Here is an 18,001-nt window from a genome sequence, read left to right as displayed (position 1 = left end):
CATGTTCTCTCTCTCAAATAAATTTTTTTTAATATTTGAAAAATTGAATGCCACGATCAGCAAACTTTTCATGAATAGTGTCATGATTACTAATGCTCAGATTCAAGAAACCTGAATTCTTTACCAGGATGGAGGTTGTGAGTCTTTCAGAGAGAAGATAAAGCAAAGACACCCCTACACCAAGTAGTGACGTAATTTATGCTGACATCTTTCTTTTTGGAGAGAGAGAGAAAGAGCCGCAAGCTTGACCTGAACTGAAATCATGACCTGAGCCAAAATCAAGAGTTGGACACTCGGCCAACTGAGCCCCTGTGGTAACATTTTTATGATGTCATACGTATGACATCATCTAAGAGTGCTCCCAGAAGAGACTCTAATTGAAGTTTTTCTTCTCATTGCCACCTCGTGTTTTCAGATAAAAAAGATGTATACAAAGCAGTGGAGATCTGGAAATATGGATTTTTTTTCTCATTATGAAATGAGCACTAATATCCATATTGATGTATGGATGTAGATGTAAGCCATTGCAAATCCTTCACTGCCTTCACTCTCAAATCAGCAACTGTGGGATAGAGTCACTCACAATATTTTGACATGAAGCAGGAATTAACACCAAAATGGGCATCCTTGTGGAAACCTAACAAATGTTGTAAACTAAGAATGAGTCTGATATGCTAGAAAGAAGGTCTCCTCTCGCTGGTCTGCCATGACCAACCCTGGCCTCACAGGCCAAACGCTGCTTTCTCCATAAATTTCTCTATAAATAATCAAGTATGAGGAAGCCCAAGACAATCAGGTAAAGTCAAGTTTTCCATTCTTCTTTTTGATGTCCTCCAGCCTGAAGTCTTTTTAAGTGGCCTATTTGTCTTTTAAGTCATGAAACCTCCTCTAATAATCACGTTAGTTAGCTAGGAGCTTCCTTCAAGCTACTCTGTAAGAATAAGCAAAATAAAATCAGAAAATACAGTTAAAATATAAATATGGAGAACACAGTTGCCTGTGTCCACATTATTTCCAAAGGGAAAAGATATTTATAAAGGTGAGCTCTAATTCTGATAAACTGATGAGTTCAAAATCTTCATGCACAATATGAACAGTGAGAATGATAGCTGACATTTATTGAGAACATAATATATGCCAACTGTTATTCTACAACTTTTGTATGTAGTAGCTCATTTCTTCCTCATTGTGACTCTGTGGATGGTACCTTCTTTACACCCATTTTACCCATGACACGATGAGACGTGGTTTACTTAGTCACAACCCAAGACAGTCTGGTTTCAAAGCCGGTGCCCTCCCCTCCGTGCATGGATGGGCAGGGCTCTGAGCCCTTCCTTGCTGGTACAAAACTATTTTTAATAGTTATTCTCTGGGGCGCCTGGGTGGCGCAGTCGGTTGAGCGTCCGACTTCAGCCAGGTCACGATCTCGCGGTCCGTGAGTTCGAGCCCCGCGTCAGGCTCTGGGCTGATGGCTCGGAGCCTGGAGCCTGTTTCCGATTCTGTGTCTCCCTCTCTCTCTGGCCCTCCCCTGTTCATGCTCTGTCTCTCTCTGTCCCAAAAATAAATAAATAAACGTTGAAAAAAAAATTAAAAAAAAAGTTATTCTCTGTTATTTTATTCTCTAAAATGGGGGAGGCCAGGGGCCATCTTAATAAATTAGTGTTTCTTCGGGCACCTGGGTGGCTCAGTCGGTTGGGCGTCCGACTTCGGCTCAGGTCATGATCTCACAGTTTGTGAGTTCGAGCCTCGCTTCGCGCTCTGTGCTGGCAGCTTAGAGCCTGGAGCCTGCGTCAGATTCTGTGTCTCCCTCCCTCTCTGTTCCTCCCCTGCTCATGCTCTCTCTCTCTCTCTCCTTCAAAAATAAATAAAAACATTTTTAAAAATTTAAAAAAAATTAGTGTTTCTTCTCTTAGTAGGTTTTTTTTAGACTATCTATGAATTATACAACCATAGCTTGATGGATTCAAGTCCCAGAATCCATTTGGTAAAACAGCCAAGGATCTGCAAATCCTTGCTTTCGGAGCTTCCACATTTATAAACAAGCCTGCACTAGAATTCAGCATGACTTTCGAGTCAGTCTGTGGAAAATGCAAGTATGTAATACAATCAGACTTCATTTGGGCCATCCCTCTGCTGCTTAGGCACATTGGCAATGAAAGATCTGAACGCATAAACTTGGCAGCAACTTCAAAATATCCAGTTGGTCCTAGAATGCCAACGTGCTCATTATGTACATTTGTTGTGCCTGGGCTCCCCGCTGTCCAAATCTACCCTGAGTCTCCAATCAAGAAGAAGTGGTGATAGGAACACTGCTAATATGACATGACTGGGGACAATACAGAGTGACATGACCCGAGGTGATGAAGGGAACACTTATGGCTTCCCTCCCATTCCCTCCCCCTCCCTGCCACATATGTTGATGCATATTACATCCCTGCCTTGGCAGTCACAGGCAGAAAGGCCCAAAGATATTTATGAAGCTGTATCCATCAACAACTCCAATGGTCCACCTGAAATGCTGTCAACTTGCACACTGACTAGTACCCGCCGTCTGCACTCGCCACAACCCCTCGCCTTCAGTTCTAGCTCTACGTCCAGGGGCCAGCAAGGCATCTCCCCAGAGCCCCCCAGGCCTGTCCCAAAGACCTAGGGATGCAGGGCAAGAAATAAGAGAGTCATCAAGTCGGCATTTGCTCCATTAAGAGGGAATGGCAGCAAAGGGAGGAAACTAGGACCAGGATATAGAGGAAATAAACATTAAAAATCACCAAAATCTGTACATCTGTGGTTGCCGAAGCAACCTTCCAGAGAAGCACAAGGATACCCATTCCTGGCCCTGTAACACAAAGGCTGAGAGCCTGCCCTTAAGTAGCCACTTTGTTTCTCATTCAGAACCATAGCTGACCCTTGATATAACGCCTGAATTTACAGCAAAGGTCCTTTACGTAGGACCATAGCCGAACAATACACTCACGTCCTAAATGGAAGGAATTCTCCAGTATCATATCGAGAGAGGACTTCCATAATTTCCTATTTGAATTTTTGATTGACCGAGATGTTAGGGAAATGTCTTACAATTTCTAAAAATATTTTCTCGGGGCGCCTGGGTGGCTCCGTCGGTTAAGCGTCCGACTTCAGCTCAGGTCATGATCTCGCGGTCCATGAGTTTGAGCCCCGCGTCGGGCTCTGGGCTGATGGCTCAGAGCCTGGAGCCTGCTTCCGATTCTGTGTCTCCCTCTCTCTCTGCCCCTCCCCCGTTCATGCTCTGTCTCTCTGTCTCAAAAATAAATAAACGTTAAAAAAAATTTTTAAATATTTTCTCTTCGTTAAATACGAAGCATGGTCTGTCTTCTTCAGAAAGCATTCTGCATGTCCCGATCTAAATTTTGCACCTGAAATTCAGGGACAAAATGGCCTCTTCAACACTAAAATCAAACTGCACGTGATTGAATTTTTCTTTGAGCTTAAGAAACTTATTTTGAGATCTGTCTGAACCTGGGGAATTTCATTATAATTTTAACTTTTATTGCATAAAAGAAGGGTAAACATAGCAGCTGGCACATGAACTGAGAATGGTGTACTAATAGGCTGTCTGTCCTTGCAGTTTGGGGAAGGTATTCCTAAAGAATCGTCTCACTTTGGGAGTGAAAACAGGTACACAGTATAAACTCTCTCCCCGAAGGTGGCTAAGCCAAAAGCAGGGAGAGTTTTCACTTAACTATTTGCCACGATTTGCCCCATCTACACTATAAAAGCAGGAAACCAAGAACAAGGCCAACCCGAATTTTAAATCCCATGGTGGTAATCTGGGATAAGACAGGGTTTCTTTTAGACTGATGAATGAGAATTTTTTTTCTCCTTAAAATGAAAATCATTCTTGTCTTTTAGGAGAGAGATAAAGGCAAAAGACACATAAAGTAATGAGCTGAAAATGGATTTTCACTTCTTAAAAAAAAATCTGCTTCAGGTCAATGGGATTTCTGTAGAACCAGTTATGTGAAATTCGATTATAGATTAATAAAGAAACCAAAGAGATAAGGATATCACATTAATGGAAAAAGAATTATTAAATTCCTGTCCTTTTTTGATGTTTCCTCTGACAATTAGTATTCCCGTCCTCATCAGGTGATACAAAACTCTAGGCAAATGTCCAAAGGAATTAAGCAGTAAAATATGTTTTGAGGGAAAGAAAGAAGGAAGGAGGAAAAGAAAGAAAGAAGAGAGACTGAATTGAGAAAGTAAAGAAGAAAAGTAGAAAAAGAGTTTCTGGGACCTGCATTAAGTATGGCATTAATTTTTTTCCCACCAAGTCTTAGTCTTGGCAGGCTTCCACTCAAATGCAGGAATTTCATGGATGTGGGAACGGGTGATGGAAAATGCATTATTATACACAACAATCGTTGTACTTGAGAGGAACTATATGGGGAAAAAATAACACCCTAGAATAAATACAAATGAAATTCATGTATCAAAACCAATACTGTGAAAATAGTTTAAATGTTTCTTGAATTTATATCTAGTCATTAACCTAAATGCAGATTTTAGTTCAGGCTACACTTTTGCCTCATGGTCAGAAGGCCTGAAAACCTGTGGCGTGGAAAATTGGCAGGATAAAGAATATTGAATTGGTCTCCATGGAAAAACAGGTTTTGGCAGCTATAACCTCCTCCTTGAGTGGGTTCCCCCCCAACCCAAGTCAAATTCTCCTCCCTCTTTCCTTGTCCCAGGAAAAAGACCAAGGGAAGACCATATATTAGCTAAGACAGCAAGCAGATAGATATCAACATGGCCATTCACCAAAGGACCTTCCTCATTGGCCTTGAACCCCATAGTCAGGGTGAGCCCCCCCCCAGTCCCGCCTAAAGTCTCAACCCTAAGCTCACCCTCTGAGAGCACAGAGGTTGGAGGTTTCTATTTCTACTGACTTTGGTTTCCTTCTTCCTTGAAGAAAGGGAGTGAGGCATCCATCTTACCCAATGACCCTAAAAGAAACTGCAATTCACAAACAAAAATGATAAATTTATTTGCAGAAATCCTTCACATCTGTTCCTCCCCTCCAATCCTGCTCCAAACCTACTTTAATCCACAACCAGTCTGCTTACCTCAAGGAAGGGAGACATTTCCCCAGGGTTTGTTTAGGCTAGGGGACAAAATCCAGGGACTTCTTCAAAGTCACTCGTCCACCTGGCAAGACTCTCACGGCCCGCTACAACCCCAAGACCCACCTCACTCTCTCCTGGGGCTAGTCCTGAACCCAGTCTCCACTCTTTTCTTTCCAGCCTCCTTTCCAGCCACCCACCCCCCCACCCCCTACCCCACCACCCCAAGAGCCCACAGCTTCAGAGCGAATGTTCACCAGGCTCCCTCCGGTGGGTTCCGGGCCCTTTGCATGAGCCAGTTGAGTGAGAACTTCTTCCCCCACATGAATGTTGTATCCTTGTGCTGTGCCTCTCTTGGTGGTTCACCCTGATCTTTTCTCTCTTTGCAGCTGGTTAATAATCCACTAACAAGTCAGGCTGCAGCGGCTGCAGCCGCCATGGGCTCCATAGCAAGCTCACAGGCCTTTGGCAATGCCCTCTCCAGCCTTCAGGGGGTCACAGGTCAACTAGTTACTAATGCACAAGGACAGGTGAGTGGGAGATGGGAACAAGAGTGAATCTTTATGGCAGATGGAACTCGGAAAGGGAATGAATTTCTTTTGCATGACAGTGATATGTAACCGCATCTATTCGAGGCAAATAAATAATGTTTACTAGCAATGTCAAGAATAGGAGAAGGGTTGGGAGGTGTTTCTATATTTTAGGAACAAGATTTTTTTTCCCCCTTCCCCTAGAATGTCTTACGTTTTTATTTTGTTTTTATTTCTGTACAATGGTTCTTGTTCTGACCGTAACTGAAGGAAATACTTTTCGTGATGGGGCAGTCTTTAAAAAAAAAAAAAAAGTAAATTTTAAAAACAAAATTTCAGTTCTGCTTATGTATTTATTCTTTTTAAACTAGGACGGTGGGGGAAACTGGTAAGTTTCCTTCTCTAATTGCTCTAAGATTTCTAAACTAGTCCTAAGCAAGCCAATTTCTGACTAATATGGGGACCTGATGGAAAGAACCGGGCAGTCCTGTAAGAGAAACAAAGGAAAGGGGGGGAGAAGCCTCTTGCTGATTCTCCTGGAAGCTCCTGGGAGTTTCTTGTATGCCTGCAGGCTTACTTCAGTCTGCCAGGGCCATCGAACCTTCCTCATGTCATGGGCAGCGTGACGGTTCCCTTACACCACTCGTGTGCCCGCGTCGTGGTCCCCAGGACACCGACGAAGCTTCAGATGAGGGCAGCTCCCCCTTTAAGACCCCAGTGAACCTGAAAGCTCCATGAAGAGCAAACTGGAGTTAAAGCTGAGGGTATCAGAAGTACCCTCCGTTCAAAGGCTTGGCACAGACCCTCGGCGGTTAGGGCACCTTCACCTCAACTGTGGCCGTTGCTGAGGGTGGAGGAGCAGGTAGAAGACGCTAGCATCATCTCCAGGATTTTTCCTCCCAGAGTTATTTTACGGATCCCTGCTTGGCCTGCTCTGTGGAGAACAGGAATTGCAGTGTCTTGAACCCTGTTTTTATTTTACATAAAGAGTAAACAGAGATGCATTATAAGCTAAACCGTCTCAATCTACGTCCCAGGGAAAAAAAGCTGACCTTGTTATATTTCCTGGGCGGGTGCGGGATTGTCCCGTCAGAACCCCGAGGGCTGAACGATGGAGCTTGTCAAAGAGCAGCCCCAGGTAATGAATCATCTTATCACAGGTGCACACCACACATATTAAAGGAGGGTTGTATGAACACGGTGCCCTCCACAGTCACCTTTCAATGTCGGCTTTAACCCTTGTTCCAATCCCTTTTCATCAAAGGATCATTTTATGCAGCCGGCTCTAAATGGAGGCTCTCAAAAGCCTATTAAGATTTCTGAACGGACAGGGTTTGGGTGTGGAGGAAAAGTTGGTTATAATATCTATAACTCACACTCAGATCAGGTCGGTCCTGGAAGCTGCTTCCTAGAGTTATGCCCCAAATGGAACACCCCAATTCATTCCTGCCAGGCAGCTGGCCCTTGAGATGTAAATTTTAAGAGGTCCAGATGGAAAGCATATCCACCGATGTGCATTTCCCCCTGATTTTTCTGTCCCAGTGTCCAAGTAAAATGTGCCACTGTGCCCCACCGCTTGAGAATTTGTGATGGAGAAAATGCTTTATTGCTTAGAAGGAGTTATTAGGAGTATATTCTTCCGGTGATTTAATGGCTGATCATTTTGCCAGTTACAAATCCATCCCCTTCCTAGGGGCTAGAGTTACAGCCTTTGCTCTGTTTGGCCTTTGCCGACTTCCATCCCAGGGAGGTAGCTCTCCTGGCCCGAGAGTTCCCACAGGAAAATGAGCTTTCAATTAAAACCTTGGTTCATACTCTGCGTATGTAGAAGAAGGCCTGATTTTATTTTAAAATTCTTCTGTTTTAGACACTTCTGTTTTAGATAGGTGATTTGATATGGTCCACAGATCTCCTAAAGTGGGAAAGGAAAAAAAAAAAAAAAGACCCACATTCACAGAGGAATCAATATTGCCCGCTCGTGATGTCTTGTCTGAGAGTTTTAGAAACATGCCCAATGGTACCATGTGCCAGAGACGACCAAGCTACTCCCATTTCCAAAGTAGATGAATTGACCATGTTCCCGTAGTGCTGTGGGGTTTTTTTTTTAATCTTTGTAATATAAACACAATCATCTTCCCAGAAAAAAAAAAGCATATGCCCTGCACCTCTTGATACAAAGATACTCTTGTGAGCCTTATGAGGTGGCCAGATGGCACCAAAAAAGGAGGACAAAAATTATTTGGGGTGTGTATGTGTGTGTGTGTGCACGCACGTGCGCTCCTTTTGCTTGTATTAATGTGGTACAAAAAAATAAGATCACGTTGGAATCAGGTTAATACAATTAGCCTTGCTCAAAAAGCCGTGTAAACTAGAATTACTTTATCCAGCCCATTTTCAATCCCTTAAAAATCTCCACAGAGCTTTCCCAGAAAAGGTACAAAGAGAAAACTCTTAATATATTTATAGATTCTTTCATTTGAGTTCTTGACATCAACTATTTTTTACATTGGAAAGTTTGCCCAGAAGAAATAACATTAAACTCTAAACCTATGTTTGAAAAGCATGTTTTATGCCACTGATACTTTGGGGAGGTCGGGCTGTCGAGGTGGCACAAAATATCCTGATTCTTGCTCTCCGCTGCTAAGATTTTCTTGGCTACCTGGAAGCCAAGAGAGGATTAGCCAGGAAAGAGCCCTCACTGAATTCGGATCTGCCTGAGATACGGTTTAAGCTCCCCTTTCTTCTCATTTTGGACCTGGGAGAAATCAATGACTTAACTTCCCTAAACTAGAGCCTCATCCTCAAAGCTCTAAGGTAGCCCCTGTGAGGAGGCCTGTGCCAGTGGCGATTCTAGATTCCAGGTCTTCCCACTCAGCGGGGTGGGCACCCTCCCCACACAGAGAGACATGTCCCAATCCCAAAAAGAAGAAAGCCCACTCCCTGGGACTTGCAGCTTGGTTTCCTTGTCTTGGAATCTGTTTCTACACTTGATCTTAGCCAAAAGGCCGAGAAGCGATTGGAATCTGTTTCTATTTACTAGATTTCAGTGCATTTAAAGGGAAGGGAAATCTCCATCTATTTATGGTCTTTTATTTCCTCTTCTTTCGTTTATTTATCTTAATTTTTTAAGTTTGTTTATTTTGAGAGAGAGAGCACGCAAACAAGGGAGGGGCAGAGAGAGAGAGAGAATGGGAGAGAGAGAATCCCAAGCAGGCTCCACACTGTCAGCGCAGAGCCCAACTCGGGGCTTGAACCCACAAATTGTGAGATCATGGCTTGAGCTGAAATCAAGAGTCAGACACTTAACTGACTGAGCCACCCACCCCAGTGCCCCTGCTTTTTTAAAAAACAGTAGTTATCAGTTCATTCTCTTACCTTTCTGACTCTGCCATTCATTTGCAGTTAATACAGAAGTCAGACATTATTCCAGAGAGTGATTAATTCTAACAGAAATTCTGCATTCTAAAGTCACAAAACACATATCTTACCCAGGAATGTTATAGTATTTTAAAATCATACCCAACTTCATCCTGAAGGAGCAAGTTCCCTATTGGTGATTGGCGATCATGAAATTTATCATGACTATCACAGTGCTGAGAATAACATTCTAGGGCTGTTTGCTTACCAAATCAGGAACTCCTGTGAGTGTGGAAGCCAGACAATGAGATGAGCACCAACTATAGACTTGTTTGAACCCCAAGTCAGCCAGTAACTAACAAGCTCTGTGACCTTCAGTAAATTACTTGAGCTCTCTGAACTTCAGTTTCACCATAAAATAAGGATAGATATAAAATCTGAGTCCCTAGATTATGAAGATTAGATGAGGTAAGGTGTGTTAAAAGCCTACCATCGTCCATGAGTATACAGTTAAAGACTCATACTAATAAGTGGCTACAATAATTATCATCATCATCATCATCATCATCATGGTTTAGAGTCTTGTTTAGCATTTTCTGGAAACCTATCTTTGGTTTGGGTATATATAGCAAGAAGTAGTACAGCATACAGGCAAGAAGAATGGGTTCTAGAACCAAACAGCCATTCATCGGCTGTTGGACCTCGGGCAATTGACTTACCCTCTCTCGTGCCTCAGTTTCCTCGTCTGAAAAATGGGGATCAAAATGGAAGCAGCTTCTAGGATTTAAGAGCTTAGCACGTAGTCAGGCACATAGTCGTCATTCAATAATGCTAACACTCAGTATATGCTATCTGTGATTATTAGTCTAGGTGCGATGTGGTTGCAGTTCACACTGAGTGTGCTCACTGTGTGTGTGAGGAGTTTGAGAATGTGAGAATCTCGGCAGAGTAAAACATGAAGTTACTTTAGGGAAATCTTATCCTTACCCTGGATAGTTCAGTAGGGGGCGTGTGTGTGTGTGTGTGTGTGTGTGTGTGTGTTCTTAACACTCATTCAGTGGGTATGTTCAGGATTTGGCAAGTAGATTTCCCATCGATTTGTTCAGCTCTAGAATTGGCTTCCCTTGTGCCCCTGGCAATATCTCCTTATTGGCATTATTGCAGAAAAGTAAAAGCAAATGAAATTTCATTTTATCCTGGGGCTAAGGAAAAGCATTTTACATTTTAACTGAAGCTCAGAATGTTTCCTGATGAAATTAGTTCTGGACCGCTGTGAAATTTTCTTAAGTGGCACCAAGTCAAGCCAAAGTCCCTCCCTCCCTTCCTTAAAGAGCCAGTCAAGTAAAACAAACAAACAAACAAACAACATTACTTTTCCTAATGTATAGAAAGAAGAAAAAATTAAAAGCACTTGCCCATTCAATTCAGTACCCAAGAATACACATAGCATTATATGAATAAATAATGGCTGAGCAGAGCACTTTGGCCAGACAGAAGGATTTGCAGTAGGTAGGAGCTGCCTCCTAAGAGGAACACAGGCCAAAATGGAAGAAAGGCAGTCTGCTGACACAATAGTAGCCTATGCATCGTAGCTTAAAAAGGACACCCTTGAATGTGCAAAACCACGGAGGGTGAGTTGCTTGTATTCAGCAGCCCTGGGCTCGAGGAGGGCAGGTGGCGAGGCAGGAATGTCACCAAGTACTGTGTTTGTGCACATCGACATTCTAATATCCTGACCTTCAAATATGTGAAAAATATTGTGTTAGAATTGGAGAAACGTGATGCGTACTTAGGTTGGGGCATTCCTCTGAATTCGAATAATCAAAAGCTAAAGAACATCTCTCGAAGACGGTAGAGCAGCTAAGACCATGGGCTTGGGAGGAAACAGGTCTGATTGGAACACATTTCTAGCTATGTGGTCTTGGGGGTCTTGGGTAAGTTATGGAACTTTACCGAGCCTCTGTTTTCCTCATCAGTGAAATGGGAGTGGTAAGATGTGTCACATACATTGTTGTGGGGTTAAACATGACAGTAGCAGGAAATGTGTTCGGCACAGTGCCTGATATGTCTTAAGTATTTAATAAATTACATGAATGTATCTATAAATCAATGCTATAGCTTTTTAGAATGAAAAGCTGGCAATGGAGCCTGAACTATGGGTTGCTAAAGGAATTCAACACCTAATTTAAATAGAAAGATGAGAATCTTTTAGAGAGAATCACTACACGTTGAACGGAAATGAAGCTATAATAAATGCAAATCTCAGCCAAAGAATTGAGATATAATGAATTTATTCAGTAAGTGTCCATTGAACCTCTCTGTGGGTTTCATTAGATCTGTGCAGGAGAACAAATAAAACCATAGCTGCCCACGTTTGTAAAACTAATTTCAAACCCTGTGCCAAGGAGATAAAGTGTGCAACTTTGACAATGTGACCAGAGCAAATGAAGTACATTAGACACATCCAGCTAAAGCCATTTGATCAGGAATTTAGGCAGTTTTGCACATACTCTTTTATTCTATTTTTTATAATGAACCACATTAAATGTATAAAAAAGCGAAAAAATAACTTTTTACCAAAAAAAATTTCAAAAGGATCGTTGCTCAACCACATTAACGTAAGATTAACACAAATGTTAAGATATTAACATTTTTCCGCATAAGCTTCAGCCCTCTTGCTTATTTTTAAAAGAAATAAAGGGATAAAGCTGAGACTTTGGCACTCTCTCCCTCCCCCCCTTCCCAAGGTGATACTGTGATAGCATTGGTAATTCCTTTAATGCAAGTTTTGCATCTTTACTAAAAAATTATATCTTTTTTAAAAGGTACAAAATCATATGTACAGAATACCATTTTTAATACAAACAGTACAGTATATTGCTTAGACATTTTGCATAACTAAGAATCAAACATGGTTTGTTGAAAATACAGGGTAGGTGTCTGCATATTCTTCCCCAAATATAAACAGAACAATCTATTTAGGTAATGGTTTTGGCCATGTTTTTAAACCCAAACTCAAAACAGTCTGACAAAGGATTTATTTTCTCCTTTGCAAATATCATTACACAAAGTCTTAAAAAGTGTAAAAATTCAATCACATGCACTGGAATACACTTCAAATAAGCTTCTTTTTTTTTTTTGTCGCATTTTTTAACACTTTTTAAATCAGCTCTTTCTAGAGACTCGGAAAGAAATGTTCATGGGGTTAGTAATATTATAAGAATTTTACCCTGGCTTCATCTCAGTAATAAAGATGAAACAGTAGCAACAATAAACAACCTCGATCTTTCTACTAACATATCAAATTTCCCCTTTGAGCCCAATTGAGAGCTTTATTTCCTCATTTCGGAAGAGGCCATTGCATTAAAGCAGCGTCTCCCTAAGTGTGCGCCTTGGAAATGAACGAGCCCTTGGAGACGGCGCACAAACCAGGGTTCCCCGGGCTGGACGCCGGGTGGCGCCGCGCCCCTGGCGCCGCCGCTGATGTGTTCGGATGGGGCCGGGCAATTCTGTTGTGACGCGCCGCGGACCCCCTTTAACTTTCCTGATCCAGCTTTCCCCAGACTTCCTGTCCGCAACATTTAGTAGAGTTGACGTCGGCAAAGCGCACTTCGGGAAATGCTGCGGGAAGTCACTTCCTATCCGCGCTTTGGATCGTGTGATAATGATTTAAATCGGAAAGGAGCCCCCTCCTGGGATTTGCGCGCTGAGGTCCGGAGGGCGCACACACACCTGGGAGCGCGTTTGCGGGGAGCAGGTGGACCGCGCGGCTCTGCCCCCGGGGCTGTGCTGGCAGCGCTAGGCCAGTCCCCCGGCCCCCGCTGGGACGCTCTCCCCCGAGCGACAGGTCAGGGCTGGAGTGGAGGGTGCCGGCTGGTGGTGGGGGGGGGGGGGGATGACCCGAGGCCTGGCCCTCGGGTCCTGAGTCCTCGCCCTTCTGAGGAGTGGGGCTCCCTGGACGGTAAACGGCGCTAATGAGCCCTGATGGCCCAGGGCTCCGCAGTGATTTCGTGGGAGGTGAATTTGATGGGAAGCCTTGCTTCTGGCGCGGCTCGGCTGCTGACACGTAGGACGTAACCGTGTCTCAGAGCCCGTCAACGCCAGCAGCAGAAGCGTGCTCTGTCCCTCATCATGACGGCCAGATGTTCAGCCCAGACCTTCGCTGCCCTACCAGAGGTCGCTCCTACCCCCGTCCCGCGCTCTCCTTCTTGCCCCCATTTTTAAAATGAAAGGGTTAATCCCGTTAATGCCATCAACCCAAAGAGCTGGCCAACTTGAAGAACTAAAAATAAAGCACCCTCTGAACTCTTTCTCCCTACTCACCACGCCTCAGGGCAACCTGTCCTGTGCAATTAAAGGGGTGGCCAAAAATACACAATTAAAAAAAATAAAATCTCAGTTTAGGAGATTTTCCCTGCAGAATGAGTCAGGAGAAAACCAAGCTCTCTCTTATCTAAAGCAGAATTTTGGATTGTGGTGCTGTTGCTTCCTTCCCCACCCCACCCCCCCCCCCCCCACCGCCTCTAACCCCTACATCAAAATAAAAAAATCTTCATCTATGAGTATTTCGTTTTCCTGGGAATACGGAAATGTGTCCTTGTGTAGGCTCCTCAGTAGAGACTGGGCACATCCTTTGTGGCTAAATAGGAAAGAGGCCAGTTAACTAACGCAGCAACCTAATTAACAGCTGTAATTCTAAACAGGTAACAGTTACCAACCACATGCCATGCACAGAGGGCGCCCTCAGAGCTCGTCTGACTTCTCACATCTTGGTTTCACTAGCGTGGTGAAACAAAATACTACCACCTAATGCTCATGTAGCTTGTTTCAGTGTGCGAAGTTCTAGACCCATGTGAGTTCTTAGAAGAGCCCCAGGTTTAGGTGAACATTCCTTCAGGCTAAGTGGTTTCTAGAAAAAGAATCATGGAATCGATGACGTCTCCCAGGCACTGAGCCTTCACCATGGGGCTGGTATCATCTGTGATCCTGTCAGAGCACTTGACTGTAGTTTGATTACCCTAGCTGTGCACAGAAGCACACTTTTGGGGTGACGCCGCTAGGAACTGGGCAGAACTGACATCCGAGCCCGGAGTCCACACCCATCCTCCCACACCACCCTCACTTGCTTGCGTTTAAAGACCTAGGTTCATTTCCTGGATGTTCTCTTAGTTAGGTCACAAATTCCCGAAACGTCATCACTCCATCTCCAAATGAGAACTGTAATTCTTGCCCTATCAACCTCAAAGGTCTCTCTTGAAGGTATATAAACACATACACTTGAAAACTATTAAAAGCTATACACCTTGCCAAAATATGTTATTTTAATCAATATTCTCACCGTTACTATTTTTGCTGATCAAAGGAACTGGAGAACTAGGTTCACGGAAGTCTCTGATAGAGCAATGAGACAATCTTGATAAAAAAAAAAAAAAAGACCTCAGGTCTCCACTTTATCTTGCTAGGGAAAAATCAACCTCAAGGCATCAAGGTCTGGGGGACTAGAGGCCACCTGCCTTCCAGCGTGGCATTCTAGCCATGAGGGAAGAGTGGGTTCTCACCAAAGTGAGCTTTTCTGAGCCAAACAGGAAAATCTGTCTCAGTGACTCTTGAGTTGGGGTTTTTTGTAGTATCACACAGCAAAATGATTTTGGAATTGAGGAAGTTCCCAAAGTGACAAGGCCCTATACATTTCTATATCCTTCCCTTTGGAAGCTATCCTTCTAAAGAAGTAAGCCCTTCCAAAGAAAAAGAGAACTATCTAATACTGTATTATGAGTCTAAGAAACCACTGACGTTATGTTATACCATCAATTTAAGAACAGCTTTTTCTGAATGGAAGAAAATACTACCACTTTTTTTTATGTTTATTTTTTGAGAGAGAGAGAGGGAGGGAGAGAGAGTGTGCGTGCATGAGATGGGAGGGACAGAGAGAGAGGGAGACACAGGATCCAATGCAGGCTCCCCACTGTCAGTGCTGAGCCCGCCAGATGCAGGGCCCAAACCCCAACCATGAGATCTTGACCTGAGCCAAATTCAGGAGTCAGACGCTTAACTGACTGAGCCACCCAGGCACCCCCAAAATACTACCACCTTAAACAGATATATCAGTTGTTAGGGCAACTTAATTTCACAAATATTAAAAATAGGAAAAAGATGTGGGAGTCCTATAATTGAGGAAATATGTTATTTATTTGATAAATAACCTTAACCAAATCCAGTGTCAAAAAGACTGTACTGTGGGCTGTACAGTAACAAGTCAAGGATGGAAGTGAAAGCTATTTATGTCTCAGTTTTCCCAACTAGAGAATGAAAATTAGACTTGATTTGGGGCTGAGGATAAGGAAAGAGGCAGTACTGAATTTTGACCCAGCTTCCCTAGAGCAACACTAACTTTGTTAGCGAACAATTTTTATGGTTAAGCAGAACATTATTAGAGAGGGACAACCTTCCATTCACATGTGAGATGCATTCAACCTCTAAATAAATGTCCACTGGACGGTTTAATACACCATATGCCCAAAGATGCACCCCAACTTTCTTGTTGACATTATGCATTCTTCTTTTTTTTTTTTAATTTTTTTTAGTCTTTATTTTTGAGAGAGAGAGAGAGAAAGAGCATGAGCAGGGGAGGAACAGAGAGAGAGGGAGACACAGAATCCAAAGCAGGCTCCAGATTCTGAGCTGTCATGTCAGCACAGACCCCAACGTGGGGCTCAAACTCATGAGCCGTGAGATCATGACCTGAGCCAAAGTCGGATGCCTAACCAACTGAAGCACCCAGATGCCTCATCATGATGCATTCGTCTTAGATACATGGGCAACATTCCTCAATCATACACCAATAAGGGAGAAATGAGAAATAGATCAGAAATAGGTAAGAACGGAAAAGTCACAACTCAGAACAGCAAGAGGAGCCAGGTTCAAGTTCAAACATACAGAAGTAGGCCTTGGCACAATCCAATTGAACTTAATGCATTAGCCGTAGAACGTTGCTCCGAACTGCTCTTCGTCTCCTCCACTAACCTTGTCCATCTTATAAAAATAACAATAGAAGTAGATCCTAAGAAGACGTCATAAGTTGGAGGACACAGAATGACAGTAAAGTCAGGATGGGATACAACTTAGAAGTGAATGGCATCAATCACGCCCCACGCCAAGGGCACACACACAAAAACACATTACACATTCCCTTGCTCTGCCACTTGTCAATAGATATTCACAACCGCCCAGTCTCTCAGAGTTACAGAGGTGGACAGTGCAAAGGTCCGCATGCTCACGTGGAAGGTACCCGCGGTCAACGGCACAGGCGTTGAAGTTAGACACCAACCCCAAGCAAGGCAGCTAGCCTTCCTCGGCTGTGGTTCTCACTTCCACGCACTGACGACGTATCTTTCCCTCAGGGTTATTAGAGGGATTAGTGCTAACGGTAACAAAATTCATAAATTGCTGCCGTCGATTGCACGCTTTCTGCATACCAAAGAGTGCTTAGCATTGGATATATTATTTCATATCACCATTGCACAGCCATGGAATATGGTTTATCCCTATTGTACAGATTAAGAAACTTCTAAGAGCACCCAGCTGGAAATGGCAGGATCCAAACTCAGTTGTGTCTGATACCAGAGATCGCTCTCAGTCACTGTGCTCTAATAATAGTTTAAAACTTTTTGCTTCCGTCACTGATGTATCCCAAGTGGCTAGAATGACACCTGGCCTACATTAAGCATAGACACAGTAATAAAATCTGTGGAGGAAATGAATAGAGCATTTCACATACGCCAATATGCTATTCAATAAGCACCTCACATACATTCATCATTTCATTTCATTCTTACACTGATCGTGCACCATTATCTCTAATTTACAGCTGAGGAAACAGGGGTTCAGAAAAGTTAACCAGCTTCCCGGGCCACCCAGTTAGCAAAGGGGAGAGTCTGGACTCGAGGCCACACGCGGCTGCTTCGAAGCGGGGCTTTCCTCTGAGTGAAACTGCTCTCAGCCTCACGGGAATAAGTGCCTAATACCGTGCCTGCCATATAGCAGCCTTTCCGTAAAGATCTCGTGCTCCTTACCTCTCTATATTTTAATCCACTTAGGGTGGCTGATCTAAGGTAGAGTCTGTTTATTATATTGAAGTTTTATATGGAAATGCTTTTTAAGCATGCAGCGTTACTGTACCTGATGAAAATGGCATTGTCTACTTACTTAACTTTCTTCAGTTTTCCAAACCACTAATGTCTCAGCGTTGTTGGAAGGAGTAAAAGTAATAAAGGATGTTAAATGCTTGGCACAGCCCTGGCGCTTAGTGAGAAGCAAGCGAGGCCCGCCTCTCCCGTCTCACTCCCTTGACCACGTGCGTCTTAGAAGCCATGGTCACTCCGGCGTGTAGAGGGCTAGGCTGACGATTTTGAGTCTGATGCCCACAGCATTCGTAACAGGTGAAGCCAGCTCCCTTGGCTGGGGGATGACTAGTTTGCCTCTCTAACGTGACTGTGTGGCTGCTGGACACGTAGCATCCACTTTTCCTTTTAAGAAAACGTTGCACTTCATTTCATCAAAAGGCAGGGCCACCAGAGTATTACCCGCTGGGTTCATTTAACTATGTTCGTTTCCTTGATGCTCTAGAATAAAAAGCATTTCCATCTACCTTCAATAAATCTGCAGGTGATGTTAGCAAGCTCTCCCAGGCAACCAAAAGGAAGAGATGGAGTGATGTGTGCAGCCAGAAAAAACAAAACTCTGTTTCAAATTCACACGGAGTTTGAGGGTTTGATTGCAAGTGGATTTTAATGTAGGATTTTTCAGTATCATTGAATTATAAAAGAATTATTTAATTTTTTACTATAAAGAGTAACATCCTTAAGATGAAGGGAACTTAAATCAATTACATTTAAAAGGTGATATTCATGGAGCGCCTGGGTGAATCAGTCGGTTAAGCTTCTGACTCTTGATCTCAGATCAGGTCATGATCTCTTGGTTTGTGAGTTTGAGCCCCACATTGGGCTCTGCACTGAG

General features: G+C 43.4%; 1 protein-coding gene across 1 annotated transcript in view; it reads left to right on the top strand.

The window, feature by feature from the left end:
• POU6F2 (POU class 6 homeobox 2) overlaps positions 1-18,001 on the top strand; it is a 490,374-nt gene that overhangs the window by 431,609 nt on the left and 40,764 nt on the right. Inside the window, exon 6 of the mRNA XM_047096813.1 lies at positions 5,489-5,629. Within this exon, the coding sequence (XP_046952769.1) occupies positions 5,489-5,629 (141 nt within the window). The remainder of the gene's footprint in view (positions 1-5,488; positions 5,630-18,001) is intronic.

The sequence above is a fragment of the Lynx rufus genome, unplaced genomic scaffold, assembly GCF_022079265.1.
Source record: "Lynx rufus isolate CCGP_SWC_20201006 ecotype Redwood Valley unplaced genomic scaffold, mLynRuf1.p SCAF_4, whole genome shotgun sequence".
Lineage (NCBI taxonomy): Eukaryota > Metazoa > Chordata > Mammalia > Carnivora > Felidae > Lynx > Lynx rufus.
Note: the sequence above shows the minus strand (reverse complement) of the source record. Positions and strands in the feature narration are given on the sequence as shown.